A 15,884-nucleotide genomic window follows, 5' to 3' on the forward strand; every position below is an offset into this window, starting at 1 on the left:
GGAGCAAAAATAAAACTTGCATTGAATCAGAGAGCTGTGTCATCATCTAGTTTTTGTTATTAACAGTATTTTGGGGAAAGTCTATATGGTGTTTTGGAAGGTGGTCTGAAAGACTTGGCACTGGAGGTAAGAAAACCTGTGAAATGATTGTGAGCCTTAGCAATGTTTTTGGTCTCATTATCAGTGCTTCTGCTGGACATACATCAACTTAAATGATTTCCTTTTAGTTCTAAAAGACAAGCACTTCTGTTCTAGAGATTATTCCAATAGCTGGGAATTTAGGTGATGTTAGAGCCTCTCTGTTCAAACTATTATATTTTGATGAGGAGGAACTGTTTGTTCATTGTGCGAAGTACGACGTGTGTGTTTGTTCCACAGATAATCAAGAGGATTGGCTAAGTCAACTGTTTTGTGCTAATTCTTTCAAACTGAGACTAAGAAACACTGATGAGAGATGGGCTAAAGAGGAATACCAAGTTTCTAAGGTGTACCTTTTATCTAACCCCCCCCCCCCCCCCCAAAAGACCAAACACAAAACATTATGAATGAGTTTAAGATGGGCAAATAGGTACAGATAATCTAACGGTAATAGATGTAGTTGAACGTCTTAGTCCATAAGGCTGAAAATGCTACTGCTGTTCATACCTTCTCATGTGCGAATTAGCAAGCTTGCAGTAGTCTGTATAGGAGATAGTGGCTAAGTATCCATATACTTCTAGCTTAAGCATAATTGGAAAGTACATGAGAAATAAATATGCTTCAGGGAAAATAGTTAATTCTCCAATTCTCCCCTCCCTGTTGTCCATTGCCCCACTCACCCATCCACGCTTCCAAAAAAAAAAAAAAAAAGAGTGCTTCAGATAAAAGTAATTGCACTTTATTGCTATTCCTGATTTTAAAGTGATAAGGCAGTGGCTGGTGGTACAGGGTACTCAATTAGATTGATGGTCTGATACAGTACAACAATTGCTGTAATTCAATTTGGAGCTTGTTTTGGGTAATATGTTACATAGCAGAATAGTTAAAGCTGGCATAGCTGCTCGTATTTGTAAGATTGAGCTCTCGCATCTTGAATTATAGGTAGCCAACTGACTTAGATTTTGTTGTTAAGTGTCCTTGTGTGGAAATGTGTTTTTCTGAAAGATGTTTACAGTCAAACTTGTAGTTAAGCATGTTAACTGTTAGCATGGGGTGAAAAAAACCCCAACATTAACCCTTTGGAGAACGTTTTGGTATGCATAGTGCTTACAACAGAATCCAGAATAGGGTCATATTTTACTTGATGTCTAAAACACTGGCAGCAAGTAACTGCATTATGTATTACGAATTTAACTAAAGAGTCTAGGTCAAATCATGATTCTGTTGATGCATTCATTGTGATTCTGATGCTGAATTATTCTGCAGAGTCATGCAGCATGAAAATATAAGCACTTAAGTCTATTTCAAAGGTAATAAAGATTTGAATGTTAGTCCAAATAGCTGTGTAGCTGCATTTTGTGTGTTCCCATGCTGTTTGTTTGGAATAAGTAAAGTTGGGGGTAGTAGGTAAAGGGTGAAGTTGAGGGTAATGCTGCTTCTTATTTTCTAGAAAATATTATTTATGCATAACATCTGAAGATTTTGTACTTGCTAACAGAGTTCTGATCTTTATTACAGTAATGTTTAAGAAATGTTATTAACTTGTCTTCTGTGAAAAGCCTATTTGAACAAAAAGAGAGTTCATTATTATAGTTATAAAAGCATATCTTCTGTGCATTTCTGTTGGAAGAAAAGATGTTGCAGAAAGCCTAATAGGAGGAGGAAAGAAACCAGCTGGAATTTCAACTGGGTGGGACTGGCAGAGAAAAAAAAAATCTGTGCTGTTTCTATACTGTTTGACATCACAGTTTTGGCATAAAATTTTAAAATTCCAGTTTGTAGGGTCCAGTTTTCACTTTTCATTTAGAGCTGTATGAATTTTAAATACTTGTACATCTGTTATTTTTTTTCCTTTCACTTTTACTTTCCCCTCTTGGAATCAGAGATTGATATCAAGACAAATTTCCGTCATTCTGTTGAGTTGTCATGAGCTTTTCTGTTTCTGACAAAGCTTGTAAAGTGTCCTTTTAAGAAATAATTTTATTTCTTTTTTGTCACTTAAATCTGACTTGAAAGTACTCAACAGGGGTTTTTGGTTTTTATTATTTGTTTTAAGAGGAGGACACAGGGTGGTAGGTATATTTTATGTTGGTTCTACCGTCTTTTTACAATTTGTCAGTGCAGGAGTTGCTTCCTGGTAGGCTGCACCTGAGAACAATCTGGATAATTTTAGCTTTCAAGCCACTCTTTGTTGTTTAATATATTAAATAAACTTCTGTACCTTGTCCATTCTTGAGCTGTTGCTTACCACATCATGGTTCTTTTTTCTGCATTTTTTTTTTCTTTTTCAAAAGGGAGGAATCAGGACTAAGGTGAATTTCTGTTACAAGCTTTTTTCATTTGTGACTTCTACTGTAATGCTGATAGTCACACGTACAAATTGGCACTGGAACAGGCTTCCTAGAGAGGTGGTCGATGCCCCAAACCTGTCAGTGTTTAAGAGGCGTTTGGACAATGCACTTAATAACATGCTTTAATTTTTAGTCAGCCCCGAAGTAGTCACACAATTGGACTGAGTGATCATTGTAGGTCCCTCTCAACTGAACTAGTCTATTAATCATATTAAAACAAGATATTTTTTTTTCTGATGGAGAAGAAAGCATTTCACCTGGAGTAAACTTACTTAATAGCCTGTTTTTAATAGATTATTTAAGTTCCACCATTTCCTCCTTTATAGAAGGAGCAAAAGGGAAAGAAATAAGTCCAAATAAAATCTGTAATAAGAGAGTTTTTCCCTAGCAGATTTTACAGTGAAATGAAGCTTACTTTTTTATTTTTAGGAGTTTTTTGTGTGTGCTTTAGTCTTGCATAGGAAAATGAGAGCCAAATGTTGACTGTGTGGTTCATGAGATAGTTTCATAAACTTTCTGGAACTGGCAAGTGTTTAGATGGCCAGTGTCACTTTTTTAAGCATATGACTCGGTATCGTTGAACCGGTTTGTTAATGAGCTGGTTGAGAATGCTGTTTAGTAGTGAACAATGATTATTCAGACAAATGCTGTGTAGAAGCATCACAAAACTACTGCGTAACTTGGCATAAATAGCTGTTTTCACACAAATGGACTTAAATGAGGAGAGACTGTAGTGTGGGTGTAAGGTATATAAGATAGGATCTTTAATAGGTATGATCAAGAATAATAGAAAAAGATCCCCCCCTTTTCGAAACAGTTGCTTTAAAAACCGCACGAGGAATTGAGCCTACCTAGTTTCTGCTAAAATAAAAAAGTGAACACATGGCTTATGACAAATCATGAGAAGTATGACTCAAGATGTCAGCTAGCTGTAGTTTTGGAATGTGTCAAAGCCGATTTGCTTCATTTACTTCAGATTTTCTGCATTTGTGAGCACGTGTAAAGCTGAAGGGTCTTGAGCAGGATAAAATAACAACGTTTTGTATATGTAATTCTAATATTTGTGGTTAAACCAAAAAATGACTAATTATTAATCTTTGAGAGACAAGTTCAGGTTCTACAGACATGAAGTCTGGTTTCAGATAGAATTATACAAAGGTCAGTATTTGTTAAGTTTTTGTGCTCCTTTGGATAGGAGCGAAAGAGAACGAAAGCTAAGGAAATGGATAAGGGCTGTAGATGGCAGAAACTGTACATAGCTTTGTCATGCTTACAGCTATTCTGATATTTTAGAGCTCTCAAGCATGTATTTTGACTGTGATTCCTTCTTTAGGTAGAAGAAAGCAAGTTTTATTTGCATGTTACTAATAAGAAAAATGAATCGGAATAACAAGTTCTGAATTTAGTGGATTATTTATGGCCACTCTTCTAACAGGGTGCCTGTCCGATGACATTAAATTTAGTCATTTTAAATGAATTGATCTGCACAATCAACTGTAACTTTATAAAAAGTTAACATATCATTTCTAGTATTTTTTTTTTTTTAGAGAAAACCCTTTTTTTAACTTGTGTGAATTTTGTAAGTCATTAACTTTTAGGCAGTCAAATTCAGACAGCTTGCAAGGCCTTCTACAAATGTAATAAAATTCACAGAAGGAAAGCCCCACTTTCCTGGAAACAGCTAAACATTTGCCCGCCAGTGGGAAGTAGTGAATGAATTCCTTGTTTTGCTTTGCTTGCCGCGCAGCTTTTGCTTTACCTATTCAACTGTCTTTATCTCGACCCACGAGTTTTTGCTCTTTTACCCTTCTGATTCTCTCCCCTATCCCACTGGGGCGGGGAGCGAGTGAGCGGCTGTGTGGGGCTGAGCTGCTGGCCGGGCTTAAACCACGACAGCAGCAAAAGAGAAAACTTCCTCCTTCACTAGAAGGTTGCGTTGTCGGTGGTGGGAATTACTGGTGTAGGCAAGGCTTTTCCAGAGCCTTGGTTTCAGGCATCAGCACTCTTTATGTTAACAAACGGCTGGAATACAGGAAGCAATTACAGTGGATCAGCAAGATAGGAGCACATTTGATGAAGAATGAGGTATATTCCTGTTAATTGGGTGTAATACAGAAGCATCGTTCTGCCTAAAATGTCAGTCATGGCCTTCTGTAGTTGCAGAATAACAAAACATCGCAAGCTTTTACTGCAGTACGTTTTGTTTTTTTTTTTTTTCTTCTGCAAAGTAAAACTGTGAAGATGTGTTTCAGGCTGTATGAAGGATAAAACTACTACATGCCAAATCCTCTACAAGAACTGAAGAAAACTGAGTTTCTATTCTCCCTCTAAATTTTATTATTTTAAATTTTCTTTGTTATTCTGTAAGCTGACAGTAGCTTGTGCATTTTAAAAATGCTGTTCCTTAAGTGAAAGCTTTATATTAATAGGATTTTACTGTTGTCACATATACATTTCGAAGCTTTTTTCCCCTTGTTATATAAGATGATGTTCTGAATTAGAATTATAGTAGTTCAAAAGAATGAACTGGTTTTATCTGGGCAGTCATTAACACTGGTTCAACATTGTTATAATGAAGTGGTGAGAAGATCTGTTGCTGATAATAGGAGCTTCTTTTGGTACTGTGCAGATGAAAACCATAACCAGTTATGGTCATGTTTGTAGCCTAATAGAGTGCCACATATGCCAATTTTAAAGTTGAATTACTTAAGCCAACATGTCTGTTTAAAGGCTTTAGATGTCAAAAAAAAAAATCCAATTGTCGGGCTTCGACAAGGTCTTGCAACTTAGTTGAGGCAGAATGTTTTTGCCTTGTCTTCTACAAAGCTATGTTTTATTTATCTGGTATATGTGAATTTTCCAAGAATTCTGTAAATGTCGCTGTCCTTAAATCTTTGTCTCATCTTTATCTTACAGTAACTTAAATTGACCAGACCGCTATTTAAATATAATATTGAATATATACTTTACGTTTTTCACTGTGATTATAAAGGAGCTTATTAGTCTATGACCAACTGTGCCTTAAAGTCAGAAAGTAATAAATACCAACAGTTCTCTGTACAAAGTGGCATGTGCTGAATAGAAGAATTAATTAGGACCAGCTGGAATGAATTGTTGTACTTAAAGGTCATTATTTGTTTTTATCCTTGGTATACTATAATTTTTTTATGAATTTGTGTAACAATCTGGAAGAAAAAGATTAAAGCAGTAATTCTTCAAAAATATTATGTTCTTTATCAAATGTTTTGTTTGCTCTTTCATATAATAGGTGAAATATTACAGGCACTTGGCACCTGATCACTTGCTTCAAATATGCCATCGACTTGGACCGCTTCTAGAGCAAGAAATTCCCCAAAGTGTCCCTGGAGTGCAGACGTTATTAGGAGCTGGCAGACAGTCTTTGCTTCGTACAAACAAAAGTATGAGAATTTTGAGACTTCTTGATATTTCATGCCTTTTCTGCGTTTTCACATGAAAAAACGGTTTCCTACATTTTTTGTGTAATTCTTTTAAAACAGGTTGCAAACATGTTGTATGGAAGGGATCTGCTCTTGCTGCACTACATTGTGGGAGGCCTCCAGAGTCCCCTGTAAATTATGGCAGTCCACCAAGTATAGGTAAGTCAATTTTATTATGGCATTGCCATTGTAATACCTAACTCCCAGGGTGATTGATTATTGTGATGATGAGAGCTAAGTAATAGTTCTGTTTGTATTTGTCCTTGTTTGTGTCATATGCCTTACCTTTAGTATTATTTTTATTAACATGTTGTGTTGTCGTATTTACTAGTTTGTATGTGGGGGAAAAAAATGGGTATTGTAAATTCATATATTAATTCTGCTCTGAAGCTAATTTTGTCTTTGAAATAAGAAATGGAATAAAATATATTTCAACAGTGAACACATACAAATAAAACTCTCCTTCTTAAAGATGTAATAAAGCTCACAGTAGATAAATAATTAGTACTATGTAACAACTTAAAACCAGGACAGCATGACCTGCACCCATTGTTGGGGAAGATAAGTCATGTAGACTGGTCATGGTTTTCTTTGGAAAGATTTGAGTGTCATGTAGAAGTTATTCTTTCTGCTCTCTGGTCCATTCAGTAATTTTGTAGCTGTGCTTTAGTTTGCTATGCTATATCATGAAGCATGCATGTGCTGTCTGTACTGTTGAAAAACTGAGAAGCTGGAGGTCAGGGGTATTCTTTTTCTTTTTTTCTTTTTTAGTTACTGTTTTCAAACTCTCATACGGTGACTAAAATATGTTTGTTAGCTTTCAGCCTTTTAACAAGAAAATAGATGGGTTTTTAATTGCTAGAAGAATCAAAACGTGGTATTTTAGGAGATTCTTTAAGGAGCATCCTTTTTCTTTTGTCACGGATAGGAAAACGTGCAAAATCCCTTGTCTCTTTTCACCTTACTCTGCTGATGTCCAGGGAAGGGGGAACGGTTAAGACCAATTACCAGTGTGGATTATACCAAAACAGTAGTGGTTTATACCAAAACAGTAGCTGCAGACAGATGTGCAATGTTGGATGAGAGTGGGCAGTGAATATCCAATTGATTGGCTCCTGATCAGGTGCAGCTGCTGCAAAGACAAAGGTTTCTGTCTTGGCAAAATAGATAGGACTGAAGATATATCGGGGGAACTAATGAGTAACAATGTACAAATACATAGCCAGGTGCTTTTCGGAACAGAGGCATTTCTAATGTGGTAACTTGCCATTACAGTTTTTCAATCTCTAAAGTCCTTTTGGAGGCTGTTGGTAGCCTGTAAGTTTTCCATGAATTGGGAGATAGATAGATATAATAATTGAGAGAGCTTAATTTGGGCTATTTATATTATTTCTAATGTTGAAGAAACTCAAAATCAAATCTCAAAATGCATACCATTGCACTTTACCCAGGGAATTATAGTTCTCTCTTAGCAGCTGATGCAGAAGCATGTTACAGCTAAGAAGCTCTTAAGTTGAGCACAGCCAATTTTGACTTGGTCAGATGGCAAAGTATTTGCTGTCCTAGTAGCTCTTCCATTTTAAAGCATAAGTTGCATGCTTCCCATGATATTTCTGTAGATGGTTGGAATATAGGAAGAGTACATGGTTTTGCTGGGTGTTTAGTGCTAAGTTTTTAGAGCCTCCTCAGTTAGTATGTGTATTGGTCAGAGGTGGTTCACTTAAACCCTCATGTAGTACCTGCATCCATTGAATGTGGTTTTGTTTAGAGCTGCTATTTTGGTAATCATGGAAAGAGTTGTTCCTATGTTGTGCCCTAGATGTGGGGGAGAAAATGCTTGTTGCCGAGTAGAATAATTCCCCTCTTGAGTGGCTGTGCCTTGGCTTGAAGATTGTAAACTTTCAACATCTTGGGCTAGATTAGCAGCTATTTCTGAAAGGTGGCTGGAGGACTGAGCTTTCTAATAGCTAAGATTTCTTTAGTGGTTGCCTTACCTTTTCCTTTCCTTGGGAATACATTTTAAAACATGTTGGAGAAATCAGAGTGGAAGAGGACTGTTTTGCATTGTACTGTAGCTTCCTCCATGGTATGTAGTTTTTAAAGGGAGAAAGACCATTGTATGAAATCCATGGCAGCTGGAGTTCAAAGAACATTGTAGAGTTGCTCTGGTAGTAGAATTAAATGTTAAGAAAAATAACTTCAGGTTCTTTTTAGGGAAGAATGAGCGAGGCTTTCTAAATAAATTGTTATTTTTATTGAACCTTTTGCAGAGCACTGAATATTTGCAAAATTACGGTTATTTCAACATAGCACTTTTTTCATGACCAATAATTTCCTTTTCCAAACATTGAGATAACTGAATGCTGGTAACTGAATGTTTTCAACTGTGAAGTGTATTTGGATTTTTTGGATGTCTGGTTCAGAGCTGTGTGTTAAAGCATTTGTTTTTTATTTATCCCATTCTAGTCTGATCCTCTCAATGAAATCATGAACTGGAATGACACTTCTTTTATAAATTGAACTAGGAAATTTTGTTCTGTTTCCTTAAATAACTCCTCCATTTTCCCCTGGGAAGGCTGTATTTTGTGTGTTTGCCCAACAAAAATATTGGAACCTATTATTCTTCAAGCTGTATGTATTTCAGGTGGAGAACCCACTAATGGTTGGGGAACAGAAAAAATACTGAAGCTTTTCTATTTTGTTCAGGAAAACTTAATTTACATTTCACTGAACATACAGAAATATTCATTTGGTTCATTAGGCTAGGAAACAAAGTAATTATGATGCTGATGGGATATTCTTTAGAACTAAATTTTTGTGTACGTTGTACCAGCTGCCTTGTAGGTAGCTGGTTTATATGCAATTAAAATACATCTGTATAAAGACATACTTCTCCAGAAAACTACAGAATATCTGTAGAAAATAGTAAAGAGAAACAAAACTTGAATACGGAATAATCTTTGTTCAGTTGCTATCGCTTGTGCAACATATCTTATAAAAAATTGCTGAAGTGCTTATTTAAAAACAAAAAAAAGCTATGTCATACGCTAGTTTGTTTTGTTAAAGGTCCTGTTTTCTTGGATGCAGAAACAAAAAAAACCACCTGTTTTTCAGTAATTTTTCAGGAACTGCTGAAAAAGCATAGAACCAAAGCATAAAGCTTTGAGAGCTTTGAGCTCAAAGCTCTTGGGGAAGCTGGTCACTCAGGTGTGAAGACCTGAATGTGACTGGCTGTTCGCCCTAGACAACAAAGAATGTTTTTCCTGAGCAGTGAATATATTTGCCTTTCAAAAATAGTATTTCATGGTCTTGCTGAATAGCCCACTTCAAGAAAAGTTCTGAGGCATTTTGTACTTTTCTCATGGTTTCTTTATTAAATGATGCTGCTGTTTTGGCTGTAAAGAGAATGTGGGGTTCTGAAGGTGGTGGTGCTATCTGTTTAAAAACAGAAATAGAGTAAATACTTTAGGCCTAAAAGCTAACCTAAGAGTATTTCATGTAACTATATTATCCTGTTAATTATCATAAAAAAAACTAAAAGAAGAGACCATCTTGTGTTAAAGGATCTGTGCAAAAGTAACATCTTGTTACATTTGTGTATTCAAGTCTAAAGTGAATTATACTAAAGTAAATGACTTCTTGTTTTGCAAGAAGAAATGAGCTATAGAAGTCTTATGGTACTTTGAGTAAAATACAAACTGAATAAATATATGGTGAAAGCAAGTGGGATTGCATTGAAGTCAGGGAACAGTTTGGAAATGCTTGAGGTTCTATAGCTTTCATTTGTTTTTACCTTCTGCCTTACCAAACATCTCACCTGCCACCTCTCTGAGTTAGCAAGGGTTGGCAGTTGCTTTCATTGAGCAAACTAATACTATATGTGAAGTTTTAGATGTATATAGAGTTTTTATATTCTCAGAAATGCTTCAGTGGAGGAGTCACTGTACTTTTACCTTCATGAAATGCCCAGAGACAAGTTCTGGCTTGATCAGTTTGCTAGCTTAACCACTTTACTTCGTTGACAATCATCCATAAGCCAGGAGACTGAGTACTGCATTGAGTTTAGAAGTTGAACAGAAAAATGGTAGAAAGGTAGAAGTCAATTGAAGCTGCTTTTTTGATCTTGGACATCTTTACAGAAGGAGGAAAAAACCCCAACAACCCAAAACTGGGTGCTTGATACATTTTAGTCTTACTAGCTTGGAGAGTGAAAGGAGGAGTCTAGCAGTCTCTTTATTATTTTTAATGACTCTGAATGTCTTGGTATTCATTAGAGGTGTGTCTAGCCTTTCAAGTTATGAAACTTGATTGAATATGGGTAAGAGTTGTAAGTGAAGTATATTCTGCAGGTGTCCTTCCAGATTTTTTCTGAATCTGGTTCTATTTTTGTGTGAATGGAAGGGGAACGAAGGTGAATTCTGTTCTTCAGAGTAGAACTTTAATTAGTTAAATATGACTCCAGAAAGGAAGAAAATGAAAGATAAACCATAATGGTTTTTGTGTGTGCTTTTTTAAAATGTAACTTATACTTGGTACAAAATCAAATTGGGTTTATCACTGACTAGTGTGGATAAGGCAGATTACTATCCCTCATCTTTAAGGCATATTTCACATTCCAGGATGAGACCATGTAAATAAGGTGATGGAATTGGTCACTTTGATAACTGAAATAAGAAAGCCAAAGTGGGGAGGAATCAGGATAGCTAATATTGCCATATCTTTCAGACCCCCAAATTTGTCTTCCTTTTACAGATTGTTGTTTTTCTCTGAGCTGCTTGTTCTGTTTTGGGTGGGGAGTAAGTTAGAGACATTCTAAAACTTTGAAGGCGTTTACTTGATGCCTGTTGCATGCCTTTTGAGCAGGAGAAAATCTATAGTCTTTCATAAGTTCCACTGAAAACTCCCACTACTTCACCTTCATCAGCTTTGTATTTATGTTTTATTTTTTTAAATTGTTCTGAGGGAAACCAAACAAATAGGTGATCTTGACTCTTTGAGATGTGTGGTTTTCAGATTAAGGTTGTTGGCAGCAATGAATTGTAACAGTAGAAGTGAGATCTTAAAAAAACCAAAAGTTCCATTTTACTAACTTGTTTTAAGAGCCCAACCCTTCATTCACAGTTTAGGTTCCTGAGTGGCCCTGATGAAAAAGAAATTTAAACTCTTACCTTCAGAGCTTAAGGTTAGAGCCTTTGGGTAAAGAATCTCATGATTCTCACCCTACCCTGCCTCCCCCCCCTCCCCCCCCCCCCCCCGTCGTCTTTTTTTAACTTTAGTAAAAGGTCCTGAGCAACTTGTTGTATTTGACTCTGCTTTCAAAGGAGAATTAGCCTAGATGATTTTCAGAGGTCCCTTCCAACTTCAACTATTCTGTGATTCTGCAGTAACAGAAGTCAAAGTTCTTCCAGCACTAAATCTGGTGACGGACATGAAGGAACACAAAAAGGTCTTTTACAGGTCTGTCAGCAGTAGAAGGAAGAGTAGGGCCTGCTGCTGAATGGGGCAGGGGACCTGGTCACAAAAGACCTGGAAAAGCTGAGGTATGCAATGTCCTCTTGGCCTGGGTCTTCACTGATAATACCAGCCTTCAAAAATTTCAGGCCCTGGAGACCAGGGAGAAGGTCTGGAGCAAGGAAGACTTCCCCTTGGTGGAAGAGGATCAGGTTAGGGAATGTCTGAACAAACTACATACATAAGTCCATGGGCCCTGATAGGATGCACTCATGGGTGCTGAGGGTGCCAGCTGATGTCATTGCAAGGCCACTTTTGATTGTCTTTGAAATGTTCATGGTGGTCAGGGGAGCTTCCTGAGGACTGCAAGAGAACAAATGTCACTCCTGTCTTGAAGCAGGGCGAGAAGGAGACTCTGCGGAACTAAACATGGGTCCTCCTTGCCTCAGTCCTTGGGCAAGTGATGAAGAAAATACTCCTGGAAGCCAACGTACTAAGGACAAGAATGTGGTTGAGAGTAGCTGGCATTGATCTGTGACGGAGAAGTCATGCCTGACTAGCCTGATAGCCTTTTAAATGAGATGAGTGGCTTGGAGGATGAGGGGACAGTAGTGAATGTTGTTTATCCTGACTTCAGCAAGACTTTCTGAACTGGCACCCATAACATTCTCACGGACAAACAGATAAGATAGGGACAGAAGTGCCGGGCTCAAAGGGTTGTGATCAGCAGAATGAATTCTAGTGACTGGCAGGGGGCCAGTCACTAGTGGTGTACGCCAGGGGTTGATACTAGAGCAAGTGTTGTTCAACATCTTCGTTAATAACTTGGATGATGAAACACCAAGTTTTGCAGACAATGCAAAACTAGGAGGAGTGATTGATGGATCAAATGGTCTGTGCTGCCATTCAGGGGGACTTCAGCAGGCTGGAGAAATGGATCAACAGGAATCTAATGAAGTTCCACAGAGAGAAGCGTGAACGTCCTGCCCCTGGGGAGGAATAACCTCATGCGCTAGTGGATGCTGCAGGCTGGCTGGCTGGAAAGCAGCTTTGCGAAAATGAGCTGGCTGTCCTGGTGTTGAACATGTCAGACGTTGAGTCTACAATGTGCCCTTGCACAAAAAAACCAAGCGGCGTTCTGGGCCGCTGGAGGCAGTGAATTGCCATTAGGTTGAGGATGTTCCTTCCTCTCTACTCGGCACTGGTGAGATCACACCTGGAGTGCTGGGTCCAGCTCTGGGCTGCTCAGAACAAGAAAGACATGGACAGACTGAAGCTAGTCTAGCAAAGGACTTGGAAGATGATGAAGGGATTGAGATATCTGTCATACAAGGAGAAGCCAAGAGAGCTGGGATTGTTTAGCTTTGATAACACGCCCCCACCCCCTTCTCTTCTCAATGGGTATGACTACCTGAATGGGAGGGTGTGATGAAGATGGAGCCAGACTCTTCTCATTGGTGCCTCCTGACAGGACAGGCAATGGACACAAACTGAAATAGAGAAAGTTCTACTTAACATAAGAAAATGCCTTTTGGGGGTGATCAGCGCTGTGGCACAGGTTCCCCAGAGAGGCTGCGAAGTTTCCATCCTTGGAGATATTCAAAACCTGACTGGACACAGCCCTGGGCAGCCTATTTTGGCTGACCCTGCTTGAGCAGGGGGGTTGGACTAGACTCTAGAGGTTCCTTCTCACCTCAACCATTCTGTGGTTCTGTGATAGCAGACCATTTCAGTCTTTGAGGCTGGTCATGTTGCGTGAAGATGAGCCCAGTTACCTAAAATCTAGAAGCCAGTTCATTTTATTTGGAACCAATTGGTAAACAATTGATAGCAACTTAAATGATAAAATTTGTGGCGAAGTGTTTTTTACATGTTCAAAACGTCAACAAAATATGTGGCTTTCTCGGGCACTGGTTTCTACTGATCAGTTAGCTTCGTTATTAGATATGAAGAATCCTGATTTTGAAATGAAAATGTCATTTGGAAGTAGGTGGTGGATTGCTATTCTGTGTTGCACAACAACCACTTAGTAACATCTGCTTTTTTGGTTGGTTTGTATTAAACTTTATTTTTAAGCAGGATCTTATGTGTGAGTAGTAGACAGGCATGTAAAGCTAAGTTAATCTTGATTTCCTTAGTTGGCCGGGCATTGGATGGGAGTTCTTTCTGTGCAGTGTCCGCTTCACAGTGCCCTTCCAGCAAGGAGCAGGCAATCTCTGCTCTGTTTTCTCCTTTCTTCCTTCCAACCCTTCTTAGTTCTCTTCATGTTGGTTGACTCGCTGTAAGGCCCAGCCAGTGCTCTCTAACCCTTCCTGGGATAAAGTCTCATCCTTCTTCCCTCCCTTATTATGTATGGTTTGTGGCTCCCGCTGCAGCTGTTTAACTGCTTATACCTTGTCACTCTTCCTGTGGCTAACACCTCCATTCATACTGACTTACTTGTGTGAGGCCAAGCAAAATTTAAGCAGAGACAGAAAACTGCTAATATGGCTAAAACAAGAGAGCTAGTAGATTTGCTATCACAGGGGTTTCTGAAATCACTTTTTTCCAAATGCAGTTAAAATCAAGCTAAAATAGGCTAGAGACCACATAAGGCCTGACAAGCGTTGATGTTAGATATGGGTAACAAATCGTTATAAAACCAAAGGCCTATAATTAGTACAAAGGCATTATTATTATTAACGGTTGGTAGCCTTTCTCACCTTGGCTTGCACCAGAAAAATCAATTTTATTGTTCGGCTGCAGGAATTTATTTTTGAGACACAGCTATTTTTAATTTTTACCTGTACTCTGGAGGAAAAAAAATAAGTGCTATTTTGCTAGCAAAGTGTGCAGATGACACATTGGAGTCATCAGTGTCTGGGATAAAGGGTGGGAATAGGTCAGTTAGAGAAATCAAACTGGATCACGTGGCAAAGTCAATGAGAGTAAATATAAATGTAATTAAATGGAAGACCATATTGAAGAACAGTGGTGGATGTGAGAATTTAGTTTAAAACAACAACAGGAAAAAAACCCCAGTTTGAGAAGTCTTCTAAAAATTATATGTTTATGGACAGTGTTCAAACCTGCAGGAGATTGATTCTCCTACTGCCCCCCTGCCACTTGCATGATCTGGGTAAAAAACTTTCTCCCCACAGAATGTAGGTTCATAATACTGGTTTTTTTCCATGTCAGATCACTTTTTAATTAACTTAATTTTATTTTTAGCCAGTTTTGGGATTTTTGTGTGTTTTGATCAAGGCCAGAGAGTGAGATAGATCCCAGTTTTCCTGTTTCCAGTATCACAGCATTGCCTCTTATTTCTTCCAGTAGGTTGGTTGTTACTGAACAAGGGGCATTTCACCTGTTGAGTTTCCCAGGGATATGTGAACCAGTAGCAAGTTGCGCGTTACCACTTTACATCAGTGAGAATATCATCAGAAATACTGGCTTAGGTTCTATTCAACTTAATCTTCAGGGATTTAAAAAAAAAAACAACCAAAAAAACCCAAACTTGAAATTTGTCTCAAGTACTTTAAAAAGTTTTTAATGAATTCAGGTGTATATTAAAAATTACATGCTTAAATGAAGTCCTTGGTTGCTTTATCCTGAAGAGTCTGCTTACCCTTTCAATTTATTGACAGAACATCCTGCAAATTAAACTTCTAGTTAAGCTTTTTTCCCTTTTTGTGAGCTATGGTTTCATTTGAAGGCATTGCTAGAAGCTGATTTCCAACAACTATCTCCATCTTACATTAAGAGCAAGCAAAAGGTAACTTCTGAGTAGGTTGAGATTATTGTGTAACCTCCCTTATTGTTGTGACAAAGACCTTCCTTATTCTGTTTGTGTGTGTGTATGTGTGTGTATTTGGGTTTTTTTTCTCATTTGTTTGGGGTTTTTTTTGGGTGTGTGGTTCTTTGGAGCTTGGGGTTTTTTGTTGTTTTGTTGGTTTTTTTTTAAACTGTGGGATGATTTGTCAGAAACAGAAACGAGATTTATCTTGTGACTGAACTAATCTTGGTTTCCTGCTGTTCTAAAGTAGTCTGTTGGCAAGGAAAAGCTTTGTCATAAAGCAAATGCAACTGCATCTTTTTCTTGTATAAGGGGAGGGTGAAGAGGATTTAGTAGAGCCTTAAGGCTGTAGTGGCGCATTGCATTGACTAAAAGTGCCTTGCTCCGCAGCTAACGATCCTGCTTCTTCACAAAGCATCTTGAACTAGGAAAACTTCCTTGAATCCTTGGGCTACATAGGCAGTTAACTGAAGCGTTTCAGGGCTGTTCTTACGGCCTGAGGCCAATGGGCTTGGCAGTTGTCCATACCACTAAGTGCTTTTGCTTCTTATAGAGTAGCTACAATCCAGTTTGCATATTTAATGTAGTTTGACCTGTGCTGACTCATGAACCAGTGCCTGGTTGGTCTGGGCCAAAACCAAGCAGTGCGGGAGGTTTGTGCTAGGGAGTGAATGTGATTCAGTGCCCCGACTCATGCCCTGGTCCTGCTCA

General features: G+C 38.2%; 1 protein-coding gene across 5 annotated transcripts in view; it reads left to right on the forward strand.

The window, feature by feature from the left end:
• Positions 1-15,884, forward strand: part of PHIP (PHIP subunit of CUL4-Ring ligase complex) — a 115,998-nt gene that overhangs the window by 5,322 nt on the left and 94,792 nt on the right. For 4 of the 5 annotated variants that reach the window (XM_087777495.1, XM_087777496.1, XM_087777497.1 and 1 more), the window contains exons 5-6: positions 5,758-5,908; positions 6,008-6,106. In XM_087777495.1, the coding sequence (XP_087633621.1) occupies positions 5,758-5,908; positions 6,008-6,106 (250 nt within the window). Of the gene's footprint in view, positions 1-5,757; positions 5,909-6,007; positions 6,107-15,884 lie in introns of those variants that run through there. The other variant, XM_087777500.1, reaches the window with a different exon arrangement.

This window comes from Nipponia nippon, unplaced genomic scaffold, assembly GCF_047370975.1.
Source record: "Nipponia nippon isolate SJK-2023a ecotype South Korea unplaced genomic scaffold, ASM4737097v1 scaffold_4, whole genome shotgun sequence".
Classification (NCBI taxonomy): domain Eukaryota; kingdom Metazoa; phylum Chordata; class Aves; order Pelecaniformes; family Threskiornithidae; genus Nipponia; species Nipponia nippon.